The following is a 16,850-nucleotide window of genomic DNA, read 5'->3' on the forward strand; positions in this document are numbered from 1 at the left end:
TTGGGGGGCGAGATCGTGAAGAAGAAGAAAAGTCTCGTTTCGGGGTGTCGGGGGCGGAGTTTGGGGGGGCGAGGTCGTGAAGAAGAAGAAAAGTATTTTTTCGGGATGCTGGGGGCGGAGTTTGGGGGGCGAGATCGTGAAGAAGAAGAAAAGTCTCGTTTCGGGGTGTCGGGGGCGGAGTTTGGAGGGCGAGATCGTGAAGAAGAAGAAAAGTCTCGTTTCGGGGTGTCGGGGGCGGAGTTTGGGGGGCGAGATCGTGAAGAAGAAGAAAAGTGTCGTTTCGGGGTGTCGGGGGCGGAGTTTGGGGGGCGAGATCGTGAATAAGAAGAAAAGTCGTTTCGGGATGTCGGGGGCGGAGTTTGGGGGGCGAGATCGTGAAGAAGAAGAAAAGTCTCGTTTCGGGGCGTTGGGGGCGGAGTTTGGGGGGCGAGATCGTGAAGAAGAAGAAAAGTATTTTTTCGGGATGCTGGGGGCGGAGTTTGGGGGGCGAGATCGTGAAGAAGAAGAAAAGTCTCGTTTCACGGTGTGGGGGGCGGAGTTTGGGGGGCGGGAACGTGAAGAAGAATAAAAGTCACGTTTCGGGGTGTTGGGGGCGAAGTCTGGGGGTCAGGAACGTGAAGAAGAATAAAAGTCTCATTTCGGGTAATGGGGGAGGAGTTTAGGGGTAGGAACGTGAAGAAGAATAAAAGTCTAATTTCGGGTGTTGGGGGCGGAGATTAGGGGCGGAGTTTGGGTCATGATTGTGAAGAAGAATAAAAGTCTCGTTTTGGGGGAGGAGTTTGGGGGGCGAGATCGTGAAGAAGAAGAAAAGTCTCGTTTCGGGGTGTCGGGGGCGGAGTTTGGGGGGCGAGGTCGTGAAGAAGAAGAAAAGTATTTTTTCGGGATGCTGGGGGCGGAGTTTGGGGGGCGAGATCGTGAAGAAGAAGAAAAGTCTCGTTTCGGGGTGTCGGGGGCGGAGTTTGGAGGGCGAGATCGTGAAGAAGAAGAAAAGTCTCGTTTCGGGGTGTCGGGGGCGGAGTTTGGGGGGCGAGATCGTGAAGAAGAAGAAAAGTCTCGTTTCGGGGTGTCGGGGGCGGAGTTTGGGGGGGCGAGATCGTGAATAAGAAGAAAAGTCGTTTCGGGATGTCGGGGGCGGAGTTTGGGGGGCGAGATCGTGAAGAAGAAGAAAAGTCTCGTTTCGGGGCGTCGGGGGAGGAGTTTGGGGGGCGAGATCGTGAAGAAGAAGAAAAGTCTCGTTTCGGGGTGTTGGGGGAGGAGTTTGGGGGGCGAGATCGTGAAGAAGAAGAAAAGTCTCGTTTCGGGGCGTTGGGGGAGGAGTTTGGGGGGCGAGATCGTGAAGAAGAAGAAAAGTCTCGTTTCGGGGTGTTGGGGGCGGAGTTTGGGGCGGGAACGAGCCGTTCCGGACGGGCGCGCGCCGCTCGACTCGGCCGCGCGCCTCTCCCATGATGCCTTGAGAAGGCGCGCGCCCGCCGCGATTCCCGACTCTGGGAATTCCGCTCCGGACTCTTCCGCAGCGGGCGGCCCGGAGAGCGGGGCCCGGGAGTCGCTCCGCCGTCCAGGAAGCCGAGTTCCGCCTCCGGTGAGTTGAAAACGGCCGTTTCCCTCCGTCCCGGCGGCGGAGTGGAGCTGCGGGTGGGAAGTTTCTCTTGTGCGGCTGCAGGCCCGCCGACGCTGTTCCTTCACCGCCGGGACTCTCCCGCTCTTCTCCGGTACGTGTCGCGACAAACCAGCTGACAAAGCAGATGTCGTGTACGACCGCGTTACATTAAGAATTCAGCCAAAACAGTCGCTTTTTGGACTAAACTTGTATACAAAAATATCGGCATTTTGTCGTCCCTGTAAAATATCACGATACGTTGCTGATGGAACTGTTTAATTTCCAACACCCCTGGTAAATGGAGGGCGTTTGCAGGGAACGGTGGTCAGACCAGGTGAGGGGTCGCCGCTGGTGGAGGCCGAGGTGTCCGGAGAACTCCGGGTGAAGAACGTGTGCAGATGGAGGGCAGCGAGCTGCACCTTGGCATTCCACACATTCCCTGCCGATGAAAGGGCTCCCCGGCGCCGAGGCCTGGCACGTCGACCCGGGGGTCACTTTCACCCGGCGTGAGTGGAAGGCTCGCCGGTGGGTGACCCCTGGAGCGTCCGGGGTCCCACGCTGGTAACGGGGCTCCCGAGCAGCTCTGGATTCTTCCGAGAACGTGGTCTGTCAGTATGATGGATGACAAGCCCCCAGACTTCGGGGGAATGTCCTTTTAATGACCTGGTATTCCCTGGAACCTCACAACTCGGTTCTACCCCTTGTTGAATGTGACAGGGACAGTGGTGGCCTAGCGGTTAAGGAAACGGCCCCATAATCAGAAGGTTGCCGGTTTGAATCCCGAGGCACCAAGGTGCCACTGAGTAAAGCACCGTCCCCACACACTGCTCCCCGGGCGCCTGTCATGGCCGCCCACTGCTCACTCAGGGTGATGGGTTAAATGCAGTGCACACATTTCACTGTGTGCACCGTGTTGTGCTGCTGTGTATCACAAGTTACCATCACTTCACACTTTATCACTTTATCTTTTTGTTTAAATCTCCCTACTCAAGTCTGAGGGCAATTTTATCCACGGTAGTACAGCAGAAGCTGCAGAGACCCGACCAGCCGGCTCGTGACCGTCCTTCCTCAGGTCCCGCTGCAGCCGGGACGTGGAACCGCTGACTCCAGATCAGGCGGTACGTCGGAAATGAACTGGGCTCCAGTCTCTGAACTGGACTGAACGCTCTGTACCGGGTCGTCTACGGGTCGGCCCGTAGCCTTCGCGACGCGCCCTCGGCCCTGTGCGTTACTGTGGCGTTACGTTTACGCAGGGCGCCGGCGACACCCGAGCCGCGCTCGTCCAACCCGTTTCACTTATTTACCTTCCTCGGGCAACAATGGTGGCAGAAAATGTGGCGCTTATTTACACTCGATACACCTCTGCGTCACTCACGTGGGTTCAAAATGGATCCTTCTGTTGACTCGAGCGGAGATTGAACTGGATTTTTTTCTTTCTGAGATGATCATTGCATCGTCTAATTCAAATTTTAACCATTTCAATTCACCAAAATCTGGTTAGATCCTTGTAATGTCACCATATAGGGTGACCATAATTTATGTAATATACATAAGCAGAGTTTTGTTGGAGAAAATATGTTGAACGCGGTTTGGGCCTATTCACATGAAGCATGAGAAGAAGGAAGCAGCCAATCAGCAGGCTCCTCGCTGGAGCTGTAGTCGGGTCTAGCCCGGCCCGAGTCGGCTTAGACTTGTCTTGTTTGTCCGGTTTGAAATATCCAACATGTCCACTTACAAGCATGTACATGATGTTGTCCAGTTCGTTTTACTTTTCACCTGTAGAGATCTGTGCAGTATTTAAATTTTAATTTTAGTCAGTATAGTTTAGATTAGTGTGTATATACATATATTTTCCTTTCTTTTATGATTTATCAGACGCCCTTATCCAGAGCGACTTACAATCAGTAGTGACAGGGACAGTCCCCCCCTGGAGACACTCAAAAAGCAATCTGTAAATCTGCTTGTTAAATACGAGGCTGTCAAATTTGGTGAACCTAAGAAATTAGTTTAGGCGCAGCAGTGCAACCAGTGCAAAAAGTTAGTCTAGAGCCCTGATCCGTGGAAGGTCCAGAGAAGGAAGGCCCCTGTCATGCCCCCTGGTCAAATTGGCACCATGATGTTCTCGCCGTTTGGCGATTGAATTGAAACGTTGAGGAGGAATGACGGCCCTCTGCGGCCTTGTTTGGTGCGGTTGGTCCCGAGTTGGACTGTGTTGACCGCTAGTTCTGGAAGTAAACATGACCCGTGTGTACATTTGTTCGCGTTTATAGGAGAAGTTCATGAAATTTTGTAAATTAAGGGCGCTTTCAAACCTCAGTACGTTTGCTTTGGTCCAAATCCGTCTGTGAGTTTTGAACATTTGTGTCATTTTCCTCTTGGTTCGGAATTGGTCGGAAATTTACCCTTAATTCACTCTTCTCGAATCATGGGATTGCTTTTGATTCGGTATGCGCTCTCATCGGGCGGACTTCGGGGTTTGAATGGAATCGAGGCCGCCTCTTTTTGTGGGACTCGATGCGGTTGCGATTATAAAGGCGGTACCCGAAGTCCCATTCAAGCACATTAACGCCTGTCGATGTGAAAGTGATTGTCACATGTGATACACAGCAGCACAGCGCACGGTGCACAGAGTGGAATGTGTCCTCTGTATTTAACCATCACCCTGAGTGAGCAGTGGGCGGCCATGACAGGCGCCCGGGGAGCAGTGTGTGGGGACGGTGCTTTGCTCGGTGGCACCTCGGTGGCACCTTGGCGGATCGGGATTCGAACCGGCAACCTTCTGATCATGGGGCCACTTCCTTAACCGCAGGCCACCACTGCCTCCCCGCTTAGCCAACTCTGGACCGAGCAGCGTACTGCTGTGGTTTTATTGGGGGTTTGACCGCGTCCCCTGTAGGAAACGGGGCCTGTGTGACGCGCCGCTTTCTGGAACCGGAGTGGCGTGAACGAGTAACGCCGGCTGAGCCGAGCAGGCTGTTGGACCGGTTCTTCCTCAAGACGATCGGCCCTGTTTTTCTAACCCACATTTACATAGAATGACTTCCTGATGAGCCACAAATTACTGAGACGAGGGATTTATTTTCAAATTTCACTCTGGTATTTTGGGGAAAGCAGCAAATGAATACATTTAACTATGATAAAGTCTTTACTGTAACGTTCGTGGCTCAAACGACAGAAAAGTGCTCTTACACTCTAACTCAGGGAAGTGGCTTTATGTTGATTATGGCCAATCGAAAATCTCTAAATAAAAAAAATTCCCTCACTTCTCAATGCAGAAATGTCCAACTTCTGAAAAGGATCTTGATTTAAATGCTCTTTAACTACATATAGGCCACATCAAGCAAGATCAGTTTTCATATATATATATACACACACACCACACACACACACACGTAGATCTATTATTATTATATGACGATATGACGTGATGACAACACAAAGCTGCAGGTCCCATAATGCAGCCGCACTTTGCTGAAAATGTCTATGCTATATATGTGTGTGGACTATTCTGTACGTGATTGGACACATTGGTAACACAAGGTTCTTTATCCCCATAACTAGTGGTCAGAACTATGAACAAGTGTGACATGTATGTAGCCTAATGACTGGGCACTTCCATATAAGGTTATGACAAGCCATACGAACAGTTTTAAAACTTGCCATGTGGTGCACGGGACACAGAAAACTAGTCACTTCCGCTATAAAATTCGGTGAACTCTACAAGCATTCAGGCAAAACTGTCTGAGCAAAGCACCGTCCCCACACACTGCTCCCCGGGCGCCTGTCATGGTGCCCACTGCTCACCAAGGGTGATGGTTAAATGCAGAGGACACATTTCACCATGTCACTGTGTGGTATAGTGTGTCTCAATGACCGTAGATTTAATAGTTTTATTGAATTATCATTTTGATGATTCCTCCAGGCTGCTGCCATATAGAGTCTATAATGATTGTTTCTTCTCTCCTAATTTCATTATAGATGCTCTGTAATAATGCCGTCTTTTTACAGGTCTGACATTGCGTTTCCTGGATACCGCTGTCCTGTCTGGTCATGTGAGTCTGGTCTCTGACCTCTGACCTCCCACAGCGTCCCCACGCCCAGCGTGCCACACCCAGTTGTGCTCATTTCACTGAGACTGTGCAAAGTATGTGAACCAGAGGTACAGCTGAGTCTCAATGTGGCCTTCGGTTGAGACTTTAGTCTTTGATGTTTTATGTTCTAGAGTGTTCCTTGGTGAGATGGATGAACTTGATGGTGGAAGGTCCAGGCCAGAGGATTCAGTGGTCCTACCCAGTGCAGAGCCCATCAGCATTGAAGGTTCATTTCCCCCTTCCGTAAAAGCTCCAAGTAGCCATTTTTCCCTGTTCAGATCTATTCATCATCTGGACACGTTCCGTTTGAGATGTGGACCATGATGTGGTGTTCTGTGTGTCAGATGGTCAATACGCCACGTTACGAGCAGCCCTGGAGAACGACGCGCAAGGCTTCGAGGTGGAGACCTGGGGCCTGGCTGTAGACCCGCAGTACATGAGCAACCTGTCGAAAGAGGCGGCGAAGAGACAGGAAGTGATTTACGGTATGGGTGTGGACCGCAGCCTGGTGCAACCAGTTTGTTTGTGTAGGATTTCTTCTGTTCTGTGCCATGAATTCTTATTCATTTGCATGGAATAAAATTGGTGCAATTTAATGATTCTTTTCTCTCCTCTAAGAGCTCATCCAGACGGAGATTAATTACGTGCGCACGCTGAAGATCATGCAGGACGTGTTCGTGCGAGAGCTGCGAGAATCGCTGCGCATGGATGAGGCGAAGCTGAAGCGCCTCGTCCCCCCAATCAGCGACCTGCTCCAGATCCATCAGCACTTCCTGCAGCGCCTCAAGGAGCGGCGGCAGCAGGCGCTGGAGCCGGGCAGCGAGCGCAACTACTGCATCCAGCACATCGGGGACCTCCTCATCTCGCAGGTACTGCCAACTCGGGTATGATTGGAATGACCATGATGCAACACTGGAGATGGGATTGGTGCTGATATACAGTACAGGCCAAACGTTTGGACACACCTTCTCATTCAACGTGTTTCCTTTATTTTCATGACCATTTACGTTGGTAGATTCTCACTGAAGGCATCAAAACTATGAATGAACACATGTGGAGTTACGTACTTAACAAAAAGTGGAGACCTGACCTCCACAGTCACAAAAAAAAAAAAACCTAAGTGTCTCCAGATGGACTGTCCCTGTAACTACTGATTGTAAGACACTCTGGATAAGGGCCGTACATGTAATGTAGCACAGTTGACCTGATTGCTATTAGAGGAATCAGGACTCGATTCGATTACGTGATCAATTCCTCGATTATCGATGACACTAGCCTGCTTTCATTCTATTGGTCGCGCGATTTCAACACATTTCTACTTTGACATTCTACGTTCTGCGAAAGCGTGAAACACAGTCACTACCACCACTACTTTTAAACGAGAACTTTTATGCCGCTGCCAGAAAATCGCCATGATCAATTATGAATCATCCACGTCTGCAGCGCGATGCATCGATCGTACTATTCATTTCAAATGCACCAGTAGTATTGTGTCACTTGTCTTAACCTGAGTACCGTATGATATGTGCATTTCGTTAGAAGTTCCCCATTTTCCCCGCAGCAATGGGGTTCACCTCCGGTCAGGTGTGTTTCACGTGGCCTTTGTGGCGTCTTGAATGGATTTTCTGTCCAGTTTTCAGAAGAGATTGGTGACTTCATGAAGGAGCGATACGGCGCGTTCTGCAGCGGCCACAACGACGCGGTCAACTTGTACAAAGACCAGCTTCAGAGCAACAAAAAGTTCCAGTATTTAATGCGGGTAACAATTCAGCTCTTCCTCTCTGGACAACATATAGAAATGTCTCTTGCCATTGATCTCACACCAGCGTTCTAATTTTGTCCATTGTGTCCTCCAGAAAATTAGCCAGCATTCGATTGTGAGGAGGTTGGAGGTGCCGACGTGCATTCTTATGGTCACTCAGCGGATCACCAAGTACCCAGTTCTGGTGGAGCGGATTATTAAAAACACAGAAGGTAATTTTTCTTCACCGCGCCGAAATAAAGTGTGGCTCGTGCGCTCTGTGTTGCTTGTGGCAGAAAGTGAAACGTTCGGCTTTTCGGCGCCAGCCGATGAAATCGCTTCATGGAAGTTCAATAACTAGTAATCGGCGAATCACTAAATGACAAATGGCTCCTATTTAGCATGAGGATATTTAAATTGGGGCAAATAAAAGACATGAAAGTTTCACTCAAAAGCATTTTAATAAAGTTTGCTACTGATATTGTAAATAAAACTGTCAATTTTCTAAGATAACTTATTCTCTTTAAGCCAAGGACATGCGCATTAGCAGCATTGAAACGGTGAAAAAATCAAGACCATTTCGATCGCAGATTATCTACATTTACAAATAAATAAAATAATATTCACAATAATATTCACCGTTTATTTCTAAGCCGCGGCGTTGCTGTGCTCTCGACACACTACGCACTGCTTCACGGAAAACACCCCGCTGATGGACCCGCTCCGCAAACACCTCATGAAGCAAAATTAAAGTAGTTCACGTACGTAGAGCGAGGTGTGTTCAATTGACCGAGAGAGACTGTGAATATAAATTTCTGTAGGGGCGGAGCAGCGTTTATGTCAGAATCTATTCTCTGCTGAAGATAAAAAATAAAAAGTCACAGATCTCATGGAGGACGTCATCTGTGTCTTTAGGGGAAACGGTGTTTGGGTGGGAAAAGCTTATTTTGTGCTCAGAATCAATGTGCGAGAGAGTCATCACCCATCTCTACTTCCTGTCTAGGTGGATTTTATTTATTTACTACATTTCATCGAAATTGATCTCTAGCATCTATATGTCTGGTACACCTCTGTATCGGTTTTTGTAGGAATAAATGAACGGTCACCAGGGGTGCAGACGCCTTTGTCTTTTCTCTCCTCCCTGCAGCAAACACCCAGGAGCACCAGGATCTGGTTCGAGCTCTCGCGCTCATCAAGGAGACCATAATGAAGGTGGACAGCTACGTAAATGACCACGAGAAAGCGCAGCACCTACTCAACCGGCTGGATCCCAAGTCCCTGGGCCGGATGAAGGACGGCCGAGTGTTCAGCAGAGATGATGTGATGCGGGCGAGGAGCAGGGTCTTGCATGAGGGCACCATCTCCTGGAAAGTCACCTCTGGGAAGCTGAAAGGTTGGTTGGTCCAGACTCTCGGTTTGAACCGACAAGCTGCAGATCTAAGCGCTAGAAAGGTTTATCTCCACGTTTCAGCTCTTACTTTCTCTTATGTTAACGGTAGAACATGTCGAGGTCGATGGGTCGATGGATCTCGTTTAACTCTTCGTTTGTGCATTTTTCAGCCATTGTTGTTGTGGTGCTGTCAGACGTGCTGCTGCTGTTACAAGAAAAAGACCAGAAGTTGGTGTTTTCTACAGTGGTGGGTGGAATCGCTCCTCTGCTTCAGCACAGTTTTTTCTTTTTTTTTATCCCCCTCCCACCCTCATTAAATCACATTAATTTTTCCTCACCAGGACAACAAGCCATCAGTGATCTCTCTGAACAAGCTGATCGTCCGGGACGTGGCGCTGTACGATAGGGCCATGTACCTCATCTGCGACTCGTCTGACGGGCCGGAGATGTACGAGTTCCACATGGGCTCCAGGGAGGAGCGGGACCACTGGTATCAGGTCATCTGGAACGCTCTGGAGAGGTACGGCAGGAACCGATGTGGCGTTGAGGTTCTGCCAGAACCACGTTTGCTTCACCTTTTCTCAACCGTACGTCTTCTAGCTTCCAGGGGGAGCCGGGTGAGGACCTGCTGGATGAGCAGGAAGAGGACCTACCAGGACGACTGAAGGATCTCCAGGGTAGGATGGGTGAACTACTATAAAGATCTGGCCCTGTATAAAATAGTTTTTTTTTTTTCCTTATACTATAGTGCAAACCTTCTTCCCGCAACTATCACAACTCTGCATAGAACTCCAATACACAATACGCAGTCGCAAAAAGCATTTCACTGAATCATACCGTGTATGACAGTGAAATTGGAATTTGAAATTCAAAGATGAGGCTATAATCATTACTCCTCAAGTGAAATGTTTTTACGGCCGATAATGAAGTGGCTCCCTGTAACTACCGACTATAATCCAGTCTGCAGGCATCACATCACATCAATACAAGTGAGAAACCATTTAAATTAAATTCCCACATGACATGACATGAGCGTTCTCTTCACAGAGCGGCTGTGCCTTAAAGACGCCCAGATCACACAGCGCCTGCAGGAGAAGCTGCAGATAGTCAACGAGATGACCGACGCGGTTAAAGGGGCGGAGGATGCGGCGCCCCACCTGCGTCTGCTGCTGCAAAGCGCCTCCAACCTCCAGGGAGGGGAGGAGCTGCTCCGCTGTGCCGTCACAGACCGTAAGACTCCATTAGTTGCCATTGTGTGAAAACACCCGTGGAGACACAACATCGTGGCACAGAAACCTCGGCGGCGAGTGGCATGTTGGCGGTCTGACCATTCTCCATTCTGGCACAGTTCTTCATTTCACGCATGCACAGATTGGATATTTTGATTTGTACCGTGGTTAAAACAGTGTTGTTTTCAGGCCACTCGCGGGTAATGCACCTAAACTGAAACGTTTCTTTATTAAAATGATGTACGTTCGTCTTGACTTATGCATGAAGTCAATGCGAGAAGCATTGTAACCATAAACATTTTCACCAGACTCTGTGTTCCCAGATTGTGCTGTATTGAGTTTGATGTTTCCAGACAAAGAGTGTGTGTGTGTATTGGGGAACCAATATCCCCTTAATATCTTCGTGTGACAGTAAGGATTTGGAACAATTAAAACATTCAATCATGCAATCTGGCAACACGGCGGCAGCGACTTGCTGCATTAAGTTGTTCCTGCGTGAGATGAGTTCCTTTCTTTCACAGGATCAGTACAACACAGGATGAGTGAGCAGCAAGATCTTTACTGATACAGATACACTTTTGAATGTTTTTCAGTACGATTGGTTGGATCGGCAAAGCAGAATCTTGTGCTTGTGGTGTAGCTCCTTAGTCCTTCACAGATTAATCACCTCTGTTCCTCCTAGTGGAGAACGTACAGAAGTGGCTGATTGAGGACAGCGGAGGTGCACCGCCCAGTCCCGCCAACTGCAACCCCAACCCCAACTACGCTAACAGGAGTAAGGCCCCGTGTCTGGAGTGCTTCCTGTCGTTCACCTGCGCTGTTTATGGGGGGATTCATCTTCACTTTGTGTGTGCAGATGGTGGCTTGAGGGTGGAGGGCGAACCCAGAGAGCGAAGCCAGCGGGCCAGCTCGGACCCCATGCTGAAGGAGGTCTACCATGGCGAAAGTCTGGAGCAGTCGGTGTGTGACCCTCAAAATGTTCACCTGGCTTTATAGAGTTCAATGTTAACATTCGTGGATGATGGTGCCCTGGTGGGTGACCACTCGTCACAGGTTCAATCCTCACTTACTGGTTATATAAATGAATATGGCAACACCAGTGCTATTATCTACATTTACATTTACAGCATTTATCAGACGCCCTTATCCAGAGAGACTTACAATCAGTAGTTACAGGGACAGTCCCCCTGGGGGACACAGGTAGTGGGTGGGATTTGAACCTGGGTTCATAGGCGAGTGTGTTACCCACTAGGCCACCACCACCCTCGACCCTCGATTATCTAATGGAAGAAGCGTCTTTTATAAACACCCACAGCAGCAAACTGAGGGAAAGTGGAGCGTTTCCTGGTGAATTCATACCGTATCCTCAATTTACTACAGATGGTAGTCAAGATGTCGTTTTTTTTTTTTTTTTTTTTTTTTTTTTTTTGGAAATAATTTTTTGGAAAATCAGTGGAGGCACAGCACAAATGAACAAAGCCTTCAGGCGTTCAATGGTGGCTGATCCCGCTTAATCATGATTAGTTCTTTGCAAAATTTTAATCAGTTGATAATAATAATAAAAACCTGGTTCAGAAATCCTGCATTCTGAAATGTGTATTGTTGAGGAAATTGCTGGTTTTGTTACTGATGCTCTGTATATAGGCTGATGGGGAGGCCACACCCAGCTGGGATCCTGTTTCCAAATCGCAGGTGAGATTTAAGAGTTTTGTTAGGTTTGCATTTTGTAAGTAATGAGTGCAATGCAATAATTCTGTGCATTTTAATTTGCATAATTTCAGCTCCTGGATAGGCTGCAGGGCGTCTCTCAGAAACTCTACAGCCTGCAGGTAGGTATTTAGAGGAGAGCTGTAATTCTTGGCAGTGATTAGGCTCAATATCAACTTCAGGTCTATAGTACCTATGCTCTCCATATGATTCACTGCTTGTAAATGTGTTTCGGTGATTGATAAATTTACAACATGTGAAACACTTGTTTTATTAAACGTTTCTTTTCAAATTTAACCAAAGTATTTTTATTAGGTTTATATATATATATATATATACACACACACACACACACACACACACACAGAGGGTGGGCCATTTATATGGATACACCTTCATAAAATGGTGATATTAACGTCCTGTTTGTGGCACATTAGTATATGTGAGGGGAAAAACTTTTCAAGATGGGTAGTGGCCATAGTGGCCATTTTGAAGTCGGCCATTGGATCCAACTTTTGTTTTTTCAATAGGAAGAAGGTCATGTCACACATCAAATTTATTGGTAATTTCACAAGAAAAACAATGGTGTGCTTGGTTTTAACGTAGCTTTCATGAGTTATTTACAAGTTTCTGACCACTTATAAAATGTGTTCAATGTCATCAACCATTCCCATTTTATTAAGGTGTATCCATATCAATGGCCCACCATGTGTGTGTGTGTGTGTAATATATATTAGGGGATTGGGGTTTCATGTTCATTTGTTTTCATTTAAAATTGTATATATATATATATATATATACACACACACACACACATATATTTACAATTTTAAATGAAAACAAATGAACATGATTCTCATTGTGAAACCCTGCAGCACAGCACACGGTGACACAACAAAGTGTCCTCTGCTTTTAACCACCACCCTTGGTGAGCAGTGGGCCACCATTGCCAGGCGATTCATTTTAGTTATCGTGAGAGAGGTGTTAAAAATGGATGCTGAGGAGGTGAAATGGAGGCTAGCGTCTGGCGATTATGTTTTAAACCCGCTCATTTCCTTTCCCTCTTAGTCTAACCCTCGTAGGTATTTTAAAAAGCTGTACTTGTCGGGTCAGGCCTAACTTTTTCGACCTGTTTACAGGCCGCGCTCTCGTGTCAGGAGACCACCACCGAGCTGCAGCGCGCCTACCTGAGCGAGCGAGCCGGCCGTCCCCGCGGCAACCTGCTGCTGGAGCAGGAGAAGCAGCGCAACCTGGAGAAGCAGAAGGAGGAGCTGGCCCGCTTCCACCAGGAGCAGCAGCAGCTCCGGCAGGAGCAGGCGCGCTGGGAGCAGGACCGGGCGGAGCAGCGGCGGCAGGCCGAGGCGCTGGACGCCGAGCTCGGCCGGCTCTGGCAGCGGCTGGAGCAGCAGGAGGGCCAGCTGGCCAGGGAGCGCGAGGAGCTGAGCCAGCAGCGGCAGACGTACCAGCAGGACCTGGAGCGGCTGCGCGAGAGCACGCGCAGCGTGGAGAAGGATCGGGAGAAGCTGGAGCAGCAGCAGCAGAAGCTCTGGAGAAACAAGAGTCCGGCTGCTCCGGGACCCCTGCAGGTCTTCTAAACTCGCCTGGCCCCGCTGATGAGATGCACAGTGTCAACACCGGTTATACCGTCCGATTAAAAAGGATCCAGTCCAGGGGTCGGCAACCTTTAACACTCGGAGCCATTTGGACCCAGTTTCCGCAAAAGAGAACGCACCAAATTCTATTTGACATATTACATTTATGCTATGTATAAAAATAGGCTAGTTTGTTGCTTTTGACATTTATTTTAATCTCTTTCAAAGTATACATGGAGCAAAATGAAGTGAAGAAATTGGCGGGTTGAGGGGGTGGGGTGAATGATTATATTTATTTATTTTAGAATCAGATGACGTGGTGATTTACGTGGAGTGTGGACGTGTTAACTTTTCGGCTCTACGCTAACTCGACATAAACTACTTATCAACTTAAACACCAAATGTTACAAGCAACTGTTTACTCACCACAAGAGGAGCAGTCTTAGAAAACTGCACGGACATTTTGAGCTGCAAAAAATTCCAACACGTTGCATTTTAATGTTACAAGATCACAATAATCTTCAACTTTAGAACCACAATAAAAAAAAAATACGTGCTTCCAATATTATTCGTTTTCCAATGGCACGGGGAGCCGCAGTGTAAGGATGTTCTAGCTACACAAGTCAGAAATACTTCTCAATATGGAAGCATATCGATCAAACATAATTTGGACGGTCAGTGGGACATGCTTGTGGGGAAACTGAGCAAAATAAAAAGTCAAATGTCTAGCAGAAATGTATACATTTTTATATATATATATTCTCCCCTCTCTTTTCATTTTTCTTTTTTATCTGCGTTCCATCAGCTTGTCGCCGATGACTCTAGCAGCATTGCAGGGGTGATACTGGCCCGTCCCAGCCTGCCGCCATCCCTGCGTGACGTGCCCGCCGACCCGGGCCCTGAGGTGCCGCCTCGGCGAGAGAGCATAGCCCCCTCGCCCACCAAACTGGACGTCCCCGTCCAGCTCATCAGCACCACCAACCAGGCCCACAAGCAGCACGCCGTCCAGCAGCAGATTCCCAAAAAACTGGCCATACAGAAGGGCAAGGAGAAAGCGGGCAAGGTGAAGGGCCACCAGCGCACCAACAGCGCAGGTCAGTGGGCGTACACAGCACTGTAGTAGACTTTCTTCAACCTGATGGGACAGAATTTTGATTGGCAACACAGACCGGCACCGGTCGCGTGACAACAACGAAATACATCATGTAATATTGTTGATGGTTAAAAACGAGACTTAATATGGTTTACAAGTTAAAAACTTGTGGTGTTATATCGCGGGCTCCCTTCCGGCAGAGAGTCAGTCGTCTTCTCTTTTCGTGTTACAGCGAACCCTGAACTCGTTTGATATAAACGGCGACAACTTGACTGCAGTTAGAGAATGTCGCACAGATAATTCGCATCACTTTTTCAATGCTGAGTGTCGGTAGCCTGAACTTTTACAGCCTGTTCACTGGTCACACATGCTCAGGACAATTCTCACATTTTTTCACATTTCAATCATCTCTCTCTCTCTCTCTCTCTCTCTCTCTCTCTCTCGCTCTCCAATTGTCTGTGCCGGGTATCAAATCGTTTCTTGCACATCCAACCACAAGCAAGTAAAGATTTGGTGCAAGACTTGTTATTATAATTATTATAATATTAAACTTGTGCAAAGTATATTTTAGCTCATCTCAAAAAATGTACATATTTGTTTTATAGGTTTATTCCATAGAAGTTTAAACTTTTCAGCCCCAGTACAAAGTACTGACTGTTCAGATGTACATGGGTAACGGAGATATGATTAAATTTCCAAGAATATTACATACTTAATATCTGCTATATAGTTGTAGAATCTTGCTGCAAGTGTAAGACAGTGTGGTTTTATAATAAAATATATTGTAGCCTTTTTCAGTTTGGCATATTGCAATATTTTTTTCCCTATGCATTTCATACTGATATCAGGTTCCCAATGATTCTGAATAATTAGAGCAATTAAAATTAACTATGAAGGACTGCTTTTCAAGCATTTAATTGAAATGCTGTGCTTTTGCTATTGGATTCTGAGTTAATAAGCTAATGGATCCTAGTGATAGACCTCTTCAAGCTCTTATGCAAGTCGCTCTGGATAAATGGTGTGAATGTAGATGGATGTTTGTTCTCATCTGACAGCATCCATCGAGGTGGCTCAGCTGATCCCCATCAAAGCAGCTGGGAAGGAAGGTGGCAGCCTGAGAGCATTGCCCTCCGTCAGCTCCCCGCGCCTCCATCTAGGTAAGGAAGTGGCTCCGGGTGGAGTGGAACCCCTTCTCAGACCACACCTCACCTCACATCTGTTTCCCCCCCCCACCAGACACCTTTGTCCAGCCGGAGAAACTGGCCAACACCAAACCTTCCTACACGGCCAGCATGAACAGGAAGGCCAACCAGTGGCCGGCTACAGACCCACCAGCACACAGCAAGAAGGGCGGCAGCACGCCCGATGAGGAGATCATGTACCTGTGACACTCCTGCACCCTCCTGCAGATTCATTTCATCACTTTTTATTTGTTATATTTGTTCCCCCCTTTATGATTTTAACAGACGGCGCAGCAAAACTGTGAGCAGATTTCTGCACGTGTACAATCCCAGGATCAACCCTCTAACAATCCTTCTCCAAATGAATCGTTTCGTCTGCAGCTCAATAACGGCTGGATGCATGTGACTTTTTGTATATAGCTGCATTATGATGGATTTAATTTATTATGTTTAGGGACCAATGAGAGCTCAAACTCCATTCGACTTTTAATTTTCCAACATGACCAGAGCCCTTTAATGATGTTTTAACTGCTGAAATAAGTTGATGTCGTCTGTAAATCGAGCCAAATTCAGTCATGTTTTTTTTTTTTTTTTTACTTTGATCAAATACTGTGTGACCGGAAGAGAGAACTGATGTACAAAATATTTTCCTACTAAAGAATCCAAGTGACCTTTTTTAGTGTAAATAGTCTTGGATGTGGACGACGGAGATGCAAAATGATTTCACCAAATATAGCTGCCTTTTGTAATACTGGCAATAAACTGTAGTGTTGATTTGCAATCAGTTTGCTGTAGTTTTTTGTCTGTTTTGCGTCACCTTTTAAAGATGGACCAGGTCTTTATAAATCTGATTAGGTTGGGGTCTCTTTCATGAGGGTGGGGAAATGTTCGTCATGTGCGGATGTGGATGTGCGGATGAAGAGACGAGGCTCGATCCTCTACAGAAGGCTAAATAACGGGTAAAGAAACACACCGCTGGAATATATCTTTCCTTTACTTTAAGCCATTCTACACAAGTAAAAAAAAAAGAAAAAACATCTGCTATCTTCGGCAAAATTAAATATTCTATATTCAATAAAATGTTAGTATTACATAAAAAAAAAAAGAAAAACGCCCTGATCAAAAGGGTGAGGGCTCTTATTTCTAGATTGTTGTGCCTAACACCTTATGGTGTATTATTAATACTGCAACTAAATGAAAAAATATATATTGATAGAATATCGAGAAAG

At 47.3% G+C, this 16,850-nt stretch overlaps 1 protein-coding gene across 6 annotated transcripts; it reads left to right on the top strand.

Annotated features, from left to right (window-relative positions):
• Window positions 1-1,423: 1,423 nt before the first annotated feature.
• Window positions 1,424-16,361, top strand: arhgef18a (rho/rac guanine nucleotide exchange factor (GEF) 18a). 6 transcript variants are annotated; one of them, XM_028976235.1, is made up of 21 exons: window positions 1,427-1,579; window positions 1,913-2,158; window positions 5,606-5,741; window positions 5,820-5,914; window positions 6,033-6,173; window positions 6,307-6,557; window positions 7,322-7,447; window positions 7,545-7,662; window positions 8,577-8,822; window positions 8,990-9,066; window positions 9,161-9,339; window positions 9,420-9,496; window positions 9,867-10,049; window positions 10,731-10,823; window positions 10,905-11,008; window positions 11,693-11,740; window positions 11,830-11,877; window positions 12,895-13,341; window positions 14,153-14,441; window positions 15,496-15,597; window positions 15,677-16,361. In XM_028976235.1, exons 4-21 carry the CDS (start codon window positions 5,836-5,838, stop codon window positions 15,826-15,828), a joined length of 2,760 nt encoding a protein of 919 aa, XP_028832068.1. In that variant the 5' UTR covers window positions 1,427-1,579; window positions 1,913-2,158; window positions 5,606-5,741; window positions 5,820-5,835; the 3' UTR covers window positions 15,829-16,361. The 6 variants fall into 6 exon arrangements, with proteins under 6 accessions (XP_028832072.1, XP_028832068.1, XP_028832067.1 ...); XM_028976236.1 differs by lacking the exon at window positions 1,427-1,579 and adding an exon at window positions 1,586-1,709; XM_028976234.1 differs by lacking the exon at window positions 1,913-2,158.
• Window positions 16,362-16,850: the final 489 nt, after the last annotated feature.

The sequence above is a fragment of the Denticeps clupeoides genome, chromosome 4 (genome assembly GCF_900700375.1).
Source record: "Denticeps clupeoides chromosome 4, fDenClu1.1, whole genome shotgun sequence".
Classification (NCBI taxonomy): domain Eukaryota; kingdom Metazoa; phylum Chordata; class Actinopteri; order Clupeiformes; family Denticipitidae; genus Denticeps; species Denticeps clupeoides.

What these genes read in the sequence shown, in the direction of transcription:
- arhgef18a (XM_028976235.1), top strand. Translation starts at nt 5,836, where the DNA reads ATGGATGAACTTGATGGTGGAAGGTCCAGGCCAGAGGATTCAGTGGTC. An exon ending in AGAGCCCATCAGCATTGAAG is followed by an intron (nt 5,915 to 6,032) that starts GTTCATTTCCCC and finishes TCTGTGTGTCAG; the next exon opens with ATGGTCAATACGCCACGTTA. An exon ending in ATCTGGAACGCTCTGGAGAG is followed by an intron (nt 9,340 to 9,419) that starts GTACGGCAGGAA and finishes TACGTCTTCTAG; the next exon opens with CTTCCAGGGGGAGCCGGGTG.